This window comes from Rattus norvegicus, chromosome 5 (assembly GCF_021556685.1).
Source record: "Rattus norvegicus strain SHRSP/BbbUtx chromosome 5, alternate assembly SHRSP_T2T, whole genome shotgun sequence".
NCBI classification, from domain to species: domain Eukaryota; kingdom Metazoa; phylum Chordata; class Mammalia; order Rodentia; family Muridae; genus Rattus; species Rattus norvegicus.
The window spans coordinates 132,526,856-132,539,977 of record NC_141538.1 but is presented as its reverse complement, the minus strand read 5'-3'; the positions used below and the strand labels follow the sequence as shown (position 1 = coordinate 132,539,977).

Here is a 13,122-nt window from a genome sequence, read left to right as displayed (position 1 = left end):
GTTATAAAGTAGTGTAAAAGAGAAATGCTGTATTTATATTATATTTAATACCTTAGGTATCAAATGTCTAGTATGTTTTGAATGTAGTTATATTCACTAGAGTCACAGTGAGAATAAAAGAAAAAAATACTGTCATTCTATTAAAAAAACAACCAAAAACTACATATTAGTGCTAGAGAGAAACCATTTGTTGTATTTTGTTTCTACAGTAGTGTTCTTTTTACATTTTTTTTTGCTTTGGAATTAATATCAACAAATTCAGCCTCCCATTAGTTAACAAAATAACTGAGGCAATTAAATACAAAGATATAAAGAGAAAAGCTTTATTTGGGTTCCTAATTCTGGAGTTTCCAGTCCAAGGTCAGCAGTTTCATTAGCTTGGGCATATGGAAAAAAAATACATCATTGCAGAACAAAAACAATGGCCTTGGGTGCTGAGAAGCAGAAGAACAAGGAAAGAGACCAAGTTCCTACAATTCCTTTCAAGGCCATACCACTATTAACCTAAGAACTTCCTGTAGGACCAACCCTCCTTCTAAATATTGCATGCCTCTCAATAGCGTTACACTGGAAATCAAGACTTTAACACAGACCTAGGCACTTTGTGTATGGTATTAAAGGTGCAAACTATTTCCATAACTTTCACTCCTACAATATTCTAGAGTAGAAAAATATGCCTCAAAGGTGTCCTAGTTAGGGTTATGATAAAACATCATGATCTAAGCAGCCTGGGGAGGAAACTGTGGCTTATACTTCACTGGCACTGTTCATCATCAAAGAAAGTGAGAATGAGAACTCAAACTCAGCAGGAACCCAGAAGCAGGAAGTGCTGGTTACAGGCTTGCCCATCATGGCTTCATCAGCCTGCTTTCTCATAAAGCCTAGGACCAACAGGCTTGGTTATTTCCTTTTCACAGTTGAGGTTCCCACCTCTGTAGTGACCCTAGCATCAACCCAGCCAGCACATGAGGTCACAGCACAAAGACTTAAGTACTGGCAAGTGTGGGGATCCCCTTCTATAGGCTGGGAAAGAAGTCCTGTCTGATTATAATGACAAATTTGACCTGTGACCAAAAACTAGTGTAGGAAGCAATTTTCATGCAGTACAATTGTCATAGCCATGTTACCTATGTCTGTGTATCTGTGTGCTTGTGCCTGTATATCCATGGGGCGTATGGGAGATGTGTGCATGTGTGTGTGTGTGTGTGTGTGTCTGTCTGTCTGTCTGTCTGTCTAAATAAATGTGAGCATGTCAGAAAGAAAAGGTGAAGAATAGACAGTTATGAAAGAATTTAAAAACAAGTCAATGCATTGTGTCCACCAAACTGTTCTTGTTTATGTCCAGATGAGCTCCACTTTCAGCTTTGTACAACTGTCAAACTGACACTGACTCACATAGTATGCAAAAAACACAAAAATAGCTAAAATAAGTCAAAAGACTTACACAGTCTTGCTTCAAAGCTTCTGTAAGGCTAAAGTGAGGGAGATAGTAATATTCATTTAAGGATAAATATGTGAATGAATGGAACAGACCAGAGAGTTCAAAGGAATCTTCACATCCTCAATCAACCGGCTTTTAAGTAAGGTAGAAAAATCAATTTAATGCAGGAAAGGATAATGTTATAACCAGTGGGGCAACTGGATATTCAACCATAGAAAGAAAAGGCAAGAGGGTATACTCTAACTTCATCACACTGTATCTCAAAACTCAGAATGTATCACAGCTCTAAAATTCAGAACTTAAAACTGTAAAATTTCAAGAGCATAGGGAAATTTTTTATGACACTGGGTTGACCAAAATGTCATAGAAAGAATACCAACAGCATAAAAAGAAAAGAAAAAAATGACACAATGAGCTTACTACATTCCTCAAAAGACACAATTATGATAATGAGAAAAATCACGGATTTCTGGATTTAAAGACTGTCCACTTGATATAGGGCTTGCATTTGGAATATTAAAAATTAAAACCCATATATTTTATTTTGAAAGCAAACAATTCAAAAACAGGAAAAATATTTGAATAAGTATTTTACAAGAAAAATCTGAATGGCTAATAAGCATATAAAATGATGTTCAAAATCACTAGTATTTAAGTGCAAATTTGGAATACAATTAATTGGATTTGTCTATACACCCTATGTCCCAAAATGCTAACAATACTGAGTCTCAGGAACAATATGGAAAAACAAACCTTCATGAGCTTGAAAGAGTGTAAACTGGTATAATGACTTTTATGAACATGTTGATTACATATTCAAATTTTAAACATATACTTAGCCTAAGATTGAGCAGATACTCATCGATTTGTTATTTATTTACAATAGCCAAACAGTCTAAATGATATTTATAACAGAATAATGGTTGGCAATAAAAAGGAATAAATATCTTGTATGTGGAAAACTATGAATGCGTCTCAAAAGCATTTTTCTAAATTAAGAGGCTAGAGGAGGAGAAGGAAAGGAAAGGGGAAGGAGGGGAAGACAGAGAGAGAGAGGACCAATCTATAGTGAAATAGACAAGTGGTTACTGCAAAGTGGGGGCAGACATGGGGTTAACTATAAATATACCTCAGGAATTGTTTGAGGATGACAGAAATATACTAAATCAGATAGTGGTGGTGTCTCACATTTGCACAAATACTCTGAAAATAGCTTAACTGCAGTTACAAGGGATTAATTTTATGATGTGTGGGTTTTGCTGAAGCCATTTAACAAGAATGAACAGAAGACATTGCCCTGCCTCTTCTCTAGGGGACTGTATCTCAAAATTGCTAAACCACTGATAAAAAATTACAGGATCTCAGGTAAAGACTGTTTCTAGGCATCAGAGGAGTGTGTGTGCTTCTGCTTTTTCTTTTGCTTTTATTCTGTTGCTGCTGCTGCTGATTTGTTTTGTTTTGTTTTTGCAGGGGAGGTGCTTCTTATTAAATGCTTAGAGTTGGTGGAAAGGTTGGGAAAAGCTGGAAGGAATTGGAGAGGAAACTTGGAGAGGAAACTATGATCGGCATATATTGTAGAGAAAAATATTTTCAATTAAAAAATAAAAAGAAAGAAAACTTATAGGCTCTGGAGAGATGGTTCACCAGACAAAGCACTTCTCACACAAGCTAAAGAGCAGTTAACTCAGAACCCAGGAAAATGCCTGTGGGAATGGGAATGGGGGTTTCTGCCTATAATCTCAGCATGAGACCCCCAAAGCAAGCTGGCTAGCAGATCAGCCTAAAGGGCAAGCTCCAGGTTCAATATAGTGAGGGACCCTGTCTCAACATATAAGGTGGAGAGTGGTCCAAGAAGATACCAAAGATACCAGATACATACTTTAGCCTACATATTTCTCTCTCTCTCTCTCTCTCTCTCTCTCTCTCTCTCTCTCTCTCTCTCTCTCTCTCCCTCCCTCCCTCCCTCCCTCCCTCCCTCCCTCCTTTCCTCCCTCCCTCCCTCCCTCCCTCCTTTCCTCTCTCCCTTCCTCCCTCCCTTCCCCCCTCTCTGTCTCATGCTCTCTAGTTAGTAAAGACAAAAGAGTGACTTATTATATAGATAACTATTTGCTAGCCCCTAATGAAAAAGATCGCTCTTAGCTGATCAGAGAATTATGAGGGAGGTTTCAGGATGCTGTTGCCTAGACACAAAAAATGGCCAACCTCTACATTGCTAAGGACAAGATATTCATGTCACCTGGCATGATAGAATAAGCATAAATACTATCAAAAACTATAAAAAAACTATCAAGAACTCCTGCAAAATAACAAAATCAAGTGAAATACCCTGAATCTAAACTCCTCCCATTCTAATTAGCAGCATATATAAAACGAGCATAACAAGCCAAACAGAGCTTTGGTAAGGACACAATTAGCCAATATAAGAGACAGGACATTGTGAAGGATCTCATTTTCTCATTCCCAGCATTAAAAACAAACAGGAAAATGTAGAACACCATTACAGATAAAAAGAAACTAAAGAAATAAATAGCCATATAATGTAGTACTGAAGCCTGAGAAGACCCTCATTGTAAGAAATTAATTTTAAAAAGACATTTGGGGGACAGATGAGGAAATGAGAAGAAGGACTAAAGTAAATGACTTTATTGAGGAGCACAGTGACTATTCTTTTATAGAGCCTGCATCTGTTATGCATCTGTAGCACAATGACACAATACATAAAATATGCATTTAGACTGTCCACTATATTGCAAGGGGCCAGCAAGACCATGGGCTATGATTAATGAAACCTCAAAGCCTACTGGCTCCAGGTGATAGGCCTCCGGGCAGCCATTGCTCCACTGAGAATTCTCACCACTGATTTTTCATTTTCCATATGAAATCATTAGGGAACAAAGAACACTGAACAACAAGAAGGAAAATCAAAAGAAAAGAGTTTGTGGACAAGACTGCTGTGAAAGTCATCTGAGAAGCAGCACACAAAGCCAAATTCTATGCTATAAGAAGAGAGCAAAGTAAAGTACAGAGATATGAACAATAGAATACCACTGCTTGACAATTTGGGAGATGGTAACTCTGAAAGGGGTGTTAGAAAGCAGAATACCACTTTATGAGTGGAGGCTCAAAAAAAAGTGAGTCAGGGAAATCAAGACACTTTTCAAATAACAATCATCAGTGACTAGTAATCTGAAACCCTAAAATTTCTAACCAAATAGTGGGGAAAACACTAATTTTCTCTCAAAAATTGAAAATGAGAGAAATGGTCATCTCCAATGCTTCTAATATATGGTTTCCCAGATAATGAACAAGACGTTCAGGAAATATTAAGTGTGTAGGCCTATAGGCAACAATCATCACTAAACTTGTCTACCACACTGGAAAATATAATGTCAGGTCCTAGAGCAGAAATGAAATAACAGGATACTGGGCCCTGGTGCAAAGCATTCTCTAAATAAGTCAGTAAGCCACAATTCCCATGAAAACAAGCAGGCAGGCTCGTTCCCACCCTCTTAAACCCTCAGATTTAAGCTCAGTGCCAGTTTCCATGTTTCTAAGTTGCTGGAGTGCCATGGGGCAGGGAGTTAGGGGGACATTAGGAGACATGGGCACTGCCCAACACTGCACAGCTGGCCTTTTGAGATGTAAACATTAGTCTGTAATTTCAGACGTTTTTACTTTTTTCCCCCATTTTTAAAATGTTTATTTTATTTTTAACTTACTCACTTTACATCCTGCTCACTGTCCCCGTCATGGTTATCCTCTCCCCGAATCCTTCTCCATACCACCCCCCGCTTCTACTCTGAGCAAGTGACCCTTCATAGTCCCCCATCTTTTCTACTTTTAAGCATAAACGTTAGCCTTCCTTTTCACTACCAGGTCCTGAATGGACCTTACCCAAGTGTATACCTAGCGCTGCTGTCAGTGTAGCTTTTTCCAGCTGAGGCCTGTACAGAAAGTACCCAGTCACCCCAGCACTGCAGAATAATGGACACCTACTGAGGTGAAGGCACTGGGTTTCCAGCCAGACTTCCTTGAGTTTTTGTGAGTCTGTTGACATTCCTGAGTCTCACACTGAACAGTTTTGTTTGCAGGACGAAGTTCTATCATGACCCTCCATCAGAACACTCCAAAACACCTTGACCAACTAATATCTAAGTAATTCTTTATTTGCCATAGACCAAAACGGAAAGAGGAAAAGGTTTCAGTTCATCTACAGCAAAAAGATACATGCTTTAAACCGTTTCAGGACGACTTTGGAACTCTAAAAATTATGAAAATGTCTCAGCTCCACATTTTTAAATCCTACTAGATCTTTTAAACTTTTATTTAACCCCAAATCAAATTATAATAAGGATGGTATTTCTGAAATGTTTTCAGTAGTAATTAAAAATTAAAAACTCACACTCAAGCTGTGCAACCACATCTCCAGGGTCTACTGCTTCCGGGAACACCTGTGGTGAGAGGGTGAGAGGGCAGGTGAGGGCAGAGCAGGGGCAGTTCAGGAAGAGGAAGCCAGAGCAGAGGGATGTAAGTCTCTCTTCCCATCACTTCCCAAAATGTCTTTCCTTGCCCAACCAAAGAAAAATCTTGGTTTGGTTTGGTTTGGTTTGGTTTGGTTTGGTTTGGTTTGGTTTGGTTTGGTTTTGGAGAAAAAGATTCATTATATAGCCCAGGTTGGTTTTGAACTCTCAATCTTTCTGTCAAAGCCCCTCAAATCCTGGAGTTGCAGGAATAAATCACCATACCAATCCTCCAAACAAACCTTCAACAATACTGAGAAGGGCCAGTTTCTCTCAGTTTCCTGTGATTTCACAAATACATTTCTAACTGGATCTGCCTCCCTCTCCAACATCACCCACTAGGGCTCTTACCTGTGCTCCTCAGGATGATCCTGTCAACAACCTTAGTGTTCCAATGCAGCAAGCTAACTCCTTAAGGGAAGCCTTTATCTTTATTAACTCTCTATTTAGAATTCTGCCCCCGCCCCCCCGGGTTGGGGATTTAGCTCAGTGGTAGAGCGCTTGCCTAGCAAGCGCAAGGCCCTGGGTTCGGTCCCCAGCTCCGAAAAAAAAGAAAAAAAAAAGAATTCTGTCCCCCAAGACCCCCAAACAACTAGTAGTCTCATTCAAGCTTGGTTTAAATAGTATTGCCTTCTTAGAAAATTAAAAAATATCTCTCCTATTTTCTCACCCTTCCTTCATTTTATTTACATGCATTAAGCTACAGGAAGAAATAGTTTTACCTTATCATATGTCAGTATCTAAATCAGTCCATAGAACAGAGATGAAAGTGGGCTATTTTATTTGTGAACAAAGGAAAGAAGACAAGGGAAAAGTAGGGAAGAAAAAGGAAAGGAGGTACGGAGGAAGAGAGGGAGGGAGGGAGGGAGGGAGGGAGGGAGGGAGGGAGGGGAGACTACCCTGTAAGGATAAGGTAAGTCTGACAGAAAGGGGAATATGAATGATAATGCCGGCCCTTAGAAGGAAAACAGAGAGGGAGGCTTGGCGAAACAGAAAAGCACAAGACATTCCTAAGTAGAGCTCAGCATATGCTTACCTATTGTGCCGCATTTTCTACAGAAGCTGCTACTTAGCAGTCAAGATGCCATGCTTTACAGAATCCCACTAAGGTGTTTTGATTCAATTAAACTTGATTCAATGCATAATATAAGGAATATTTTCAAAAGTCTAAATTTGTTACAACTTCCCTTTTGAATTAAACCAAAGCACATAGTCAGAAATGATAGTTTATGTTGCCAGATTTTATTCAAAGCCAAAATCACTCTGAAGTTTGTTGGTAAATATTTGATCTGATTTTTGAACTCACCTTTTCAAACACCATTCTGGCATTGAAGACCAGGGGAAAAGTGGCTGGGACACATTGTGTCTTTTTGTATTGGCCAAACACACAGATACTAAGATAGATGTCCTCCTTGTCTTTCAGCACCACTCCTGGACAAGTTACCTGAAAGCAATTAGATAAATGGCTATAAGGCATTGTAATTCACTGAGCTATCCCACCAGTGTGCTGGCAAACAACCACTGCTCACCAGGAAGGCTCACAGAGTTCAGTGAGATTCCTTTACATTTCCTTCCCCCTTTGAAATCTATCATTTTCTATTTGATTATTTGTGCCGCATTTAAAACTCTATATCCTGGTTTGGGGGACAGGCCCTAATACTTTAATCATTTTAAACAGTCTTTAGTTCTCCTTTTCTGCTGAGTGCTGACATAAACTTACAAACCTATTTGACACCACTTAATCATTACATCTTGATCCACAAACACAAAACAGAAAAAGGTAAGTGGGAATGGTTCATATTGGGGAACCTTGCTGTTAAGGTAGCAGTCCCTATGACCTGATGGCTTTCGGAGCTCAGAGCAAAATGGGGGGTTCCCTTTCTTAGCAGGGCTTCCCTGCCTCTGACTCTGACTCTGTCTGGAGGGTGCCTTTGTCTGGAAAGTGTCCCTGGACACAGGCGGCTGGTCTTGTCTGAAAAGTGACTTTGTACACCTCTCTGTAAGGCTGCATAACTCAGCATGTAAATCCCAACCTGGTTTCCTGCCTGCGGGATAATTAGGTATTATACTAAAACCAATGAGCCCTTTCTGTCCACTTGGTGTCATGATCATTTAGCCAATACCCTAAAAATGCCCTTCTATACACTTTCTCTAAAACAATAAAGTAGACTTGTCTCCCTGCAGCAATCGGGGGAGGTCATCCCATCCATGTCCCTACTTAAAGCCCTAAGAGCCCTGCTCTCTGCCTCTGCTCATCTTCTCCCCTCAGGCCAGTGAAACCTAAAGCCCAGCCCTCTGCTCCAACAAGGTCACATGCCTCCTAATCCTTCCTAAATATTCCAATGGATGAGCCCAAGTATTCAAATGTATGAGCCTGTGGAGACCATTCTCACCAAATCACAACACTCATTATGATAGACCAAGTATATTGGAAAAATAGTGAGTTTCTAAACAGCACACACCAGTCTCTTCAACCCCTGACAGAATCCAGTATGATGTTTCAGCCATATCATTAAGAGGATATTAAAGATCTTTAAGACATGAATCCAACATTTTAATATTATTTAATACTTCCCCAACGCTATACTTAGAATATAAGGAGCAAGTTTTAGTAATCCTAATACTCAAAGCACTGATGCAGGAAGATCACAAATTCAAGGATATTCTGGGCTACATAATAAGACCCTCTCTCAAGAAAGAAGATATTTTTACTTTTTTCCAAACATACACATCAATTTCTTACCCACATTCTTCCTGCTTACATAATAAAATTTTGATAGAAAGTAAGAAACAGGAATTCGGCTCCTTGCTCTTCTGTTCCATCTCATGTGCATTTACTTCTGCCACCACCAAGTCATACGTAACTGTCATCTCCTACCCAAAGCATCTTAACTCACCAGTTAGGATAATTCAATTTCATTCAAACATCTGGTGCTATAAATGCTAATAGTAGACACATGTGATTTAAATTCTAACAACCCTGTATGATTCTCTTACAATGAAACTATTATCTGTGTATATCTAAGGAAGCGGAATGGATGTCTCATCTCTTTAATCTGATTATAAATTCCCTGACAGAGATTTTTGTTTTCCTCATCATTAATGCCAAAAACATGAATTTTCAGGATTAAAAACTGTAAGTTATTTACTACAGTAGCAGATATTTTATATATGAAAACATCAGAATCCCAAGAAAGTTAAGGTGATTACTAACAATGTCACAAGAAATGATTGATAAAATTCAGTCAGTACATTTATAGCCCTCGGGATAGTGCCTGACAGTTCATCAATGTAGTCACCAATACCATTCTTTTTTACTTATTTACTCTACATTCCACTCACTGTTCCCCTCTCAGTCACCCCCTTTCACAATCCCTCCCTTAGCCCCCTCCCTTTCTCCTCTGAGCAAGTAGGGGCACTCCTAGTATCCCCCACCCTGGCACATCAAGTCTCTGTAAGGCTAGGCATATTCTCTCTATTAAGGACAGACAGGGTAGCCCAGCTAGTAGAACATACCTACACACAGGCAACAGTTTTTGGGATAGTGCCTGCTCCAATTGCTCAGGACCCTCATGAAGACCAAACTTCAAATCTGCTACATATGTGTGGGGAGGCCTAGGTTCAGCCCATGTATGTTCTTTGGTTGGTGGTTCAGACTCTGAGAGCCCCAAGGGTCCAGGTTAGTTGACTCTGTTGGTTTTCCTATGTAGTTCCTATCTCCTTCAGACCACAAGGAGAGAAGGTTACTAATACCATTCTTAGTCAAGAAGAAACCCTGTCAGTTTGCCATGTCAACATTAAGGATGACACTGAACAGACAATTGAAACCTCATGCGCCTTGGTACACAAAAGTTGAGAATACTTTTGTGCCAGCTATTTTGACTCTTTTCTTCTCTACTATTCCATTTCTTTACTTTTCCCTTAATAATTCACAAATTGTAGGATGATGTCATTATGCAGGTATAGGCAGGAACAAGATAGAACAAGGCCTGTCATTGGACGAGAAGGAAGGATGGGTGGGAGAAAAGTTTTGGAGAGGAGGAGGAGAGTGAGAGAGGGGAACAGCTGAGAAAACATGGAGGCTGATGTTAAGATTCCTCTCTGCACATTTACAGGTTGTTATGAATGTTCTTAAGAGATGGATATATACAGGGCTTTGTATGGTTAGGTGGGCAATTATATCTTATCAATTGGATCAGAGGTTATTGTGTTGTATGTTCTTTCATGTGGTAATTTAATTGAATTCAAGAGAGTATGTGGTTGCTGGAGGCACTAGGCCACTGCAGAATTGGGATGTATATGTCTGGCATGGTGGCAACCTGCCTTGGGAACTAGATGGGTAGAGAGATTGTTTCTAGGCTCAGAGAGTAGCCATCTGCGGTGTGATATGGGACAGAGCAAAGTAGGTGAGACGCTTTGCTGACTGAGATGAAGATGTCTACCAGATATCTTGGAGCACTATGGTGCCAGACCTAGAGCGGAATAAAAGACAGCATTTTTTATAATTTTACAGCAACAACAACTGATCATGAAAATCAAGTTTCTCAGCAAATTTCATTCTGTTAGTTTCATTTCCTACTCTGATTAAAACTAAATTTGTCATATTGTCCTCATTAGAGTCCCTTTCCAATTTGTAACATACACAAAAGTGGTAGCCAACAAGGCTCATGGGGAGAGAAGCCTGTTGACCTGAATTTGATCCAAAGTATAATCACCATAACCAAATTTTCAGAAAAAAAAAAAAGCCACTAGACATTCAAGACAAACCTTAAAAAGCAAAAGGAGAAAAAGATAACATGAAACTAGAAAATAAGTAGAATAGCTTAGCTTAAAGAAGAAAACTTTCAAAAATAATATAATAAGCAGAAAAACTGTTCTTCACAAAGGAAGGGAAGTAAGAGATTGTCCAATAAAAACAAGGGTAATAACTCATCGCTAACAGAGCTCTGGCACAACAGTAAAAGTCCTTCAGGTAGACATGAAAGGATACTAACCAGGAACTCCTATCTACATGAAGATATAGATCAGCAGAGCCGAATGGTGTTTTGTTTTGTTTTGTTTCTGCCATTTTGAATCCTACCTATTTCAAAACAATGGCAAGCCTTGGACAGTAGTAGCTTTGTGATAGAGCGATTGCCTACAATGCATGAGGCCCTAATTTCAATCTCCAGTACCAACCGGAAAACAAACAAACAAGAAGAGAAAATCCCATAAAGTAACAGTTACAAAACAGCTACAAATAGACCGCTGTGGGAAAAGACCTCTTTTTAAAGAAAACGAAGATGCCAAGTTCAGAGGGGTTGGGGAGGTGGGGTAGATCTGGGAGGAGCTAGGGGAAACAGGAATCACAGGGGGTAAATGTGACCAAAATCTAATGTGTTCATATATGAAATTCTCAAGTAAGTTTTACATAGCAAAGATGTAATTTTAAGATAAGAATATTATATATTATAGTTTCCGATTTAGTGTTTTTATGGGAGGGTTTGTATTATTTTGTTTTGTGTATTTTTTGTTGAGATTTGAGGGGGATGTTTGTTTGCCTGTTTGTTTCTAAAAGAAAGAGCATGGAGGTGGGTGAGGAGGAGGAGAGGAAGAAACTGGGGATAGGGAGTGATCAGAACATATTATATAAAATGTTTTCAGTAAGAAATAGTTTTTTAAAATGTTAATTGTGAACCTAATATCACAAAAGGAGGACAGTATAGTGGTTTGAATGGAAATGGTCCCCTAGGCTCATAGGTAGTGGCACATTTGAGAGAATTAGAATGGATTTGTGGCCTTGCTGAAGGAAGGATTTCACTGCCTGCTGGGTGGGCTCTGAGGTATCAAAGCTCAAGCCTGGCCCAGTAGTTCTCTCTCTCTCTCTGCTGCTTGTAGGATCTAGATGTAGAAGTCTCAGCTACCTCTCTCCAGGACCATGTCTGCCTCGGTGCCACTGTGCTTGCCACCGTGAAGATAATGGACTAAACCTCTGAAACTGTAAGTGAGCCCCAGTGAAATGCTTCCCTTTATTAGAGTTGTAATGGTCATGGTGTCTCTTCACAGCATTAGAACCTTGACTAAGACAAAGGCAATGATGGAAAAAAGCAAAGTCCTCAGGCACAGAGAAGTAGCAAAATGGCAGAAGTAATTCTGTCTTTCCTACAAGTACATTAACCAAAAACTCACTAGGCACACCAGTAAAAAGGTATAGGCTTGATGAATTAAAAACTATCAACCAAGCACTGGGGACTTAGCTCAGTGGTAAAGTGCTTGCTTAGCAAGCACAAGGCCCTGGGTTGGGTCCTCAGCTCCAGAAAAAACAAAAACAAAAACAAAAAAACAAAACAAAAAAAAAAAAAAACCACAAACTTCTCACCCAGCTTTCTGTGACTGAAGGTAAACAAACAGAAGCACTGATTAAAAGATGTCAGACTCCAAGACCCTTCCCAGCAATAATTACTGAAGGTCCTCAGGCAATATTAACTCAGTTCACCGTGAAACATGGAAGATATAGCACCTTGCTCAGTAAGAACCCCTAGGCAGATCCAGACTTACAGAAACAGCCTCATGAATGAATACAAGCCCAAGACTACAGCAGTTTAAGAACCACACAGAAAAACAAAAGGAAGTAAATCCAAGCATATTCTGAAGTTCTAGAGCAAATCCTGGGGATGGAGGGAAGACACACCACCCAGACCCCTGAAAGCATATACTAAGCACTAGTTTCTTCACACCATGTGAAACTGCATCACCACTCCAGGTATTCCTCCTTCGAACATCTCCAGAGGGACTGGAGAGATGCTGTGTGGTGAAGAACACATACCACTCTTCCAGTTCAGTTCCCAGCAGTTACCATAGGTGGCTCACGTCTACTTCTAACTCCAGCACCAGGAGATCCAAGCACTCTTATCGCCTCCACAGACACGCCCACATGCGTAGTATACACACACACACACACACACACACACACACACACACACACACACACACACACTCACTCACTCACGAATAGGTTGGGGGCCAGAAAGTAGTGATTTGGGCCTGATGTCAAAATCCAACTATATATGGCCTCTATTCTACTGTTTAAACTCAATTCTATTTCTATTTTTTCTGATTATATGTACAGGGCACAGAGAAAAAGGTAGACACCAAGTATCATAATATTATAATGAGGTATAA

The 13,122-nt window shown here is 39.7% G+C and overlaps 1 protein-coding gene across 1 annotated transcript in view; it reads right to left on the bottom strand.

The window, feature by feature from the left end:
- Spata6 (spermatogenesis associated 6) overlaps window positions 1-13,122 on the bottom strand; it is an 83,303-nt gene that overhangs the window by 57,059 nt on the left and 13,122 nt on the right. The window contains 2 exon segments of the mRNA NM_134392.2: window positions 5,844-5,892; window positions 7,268-7,405. Of these exon segments, the coding sequence (NP_599219.2) occupies window positions 5,844-5,892; window positions 7,268-7,405 (187 nt within the window).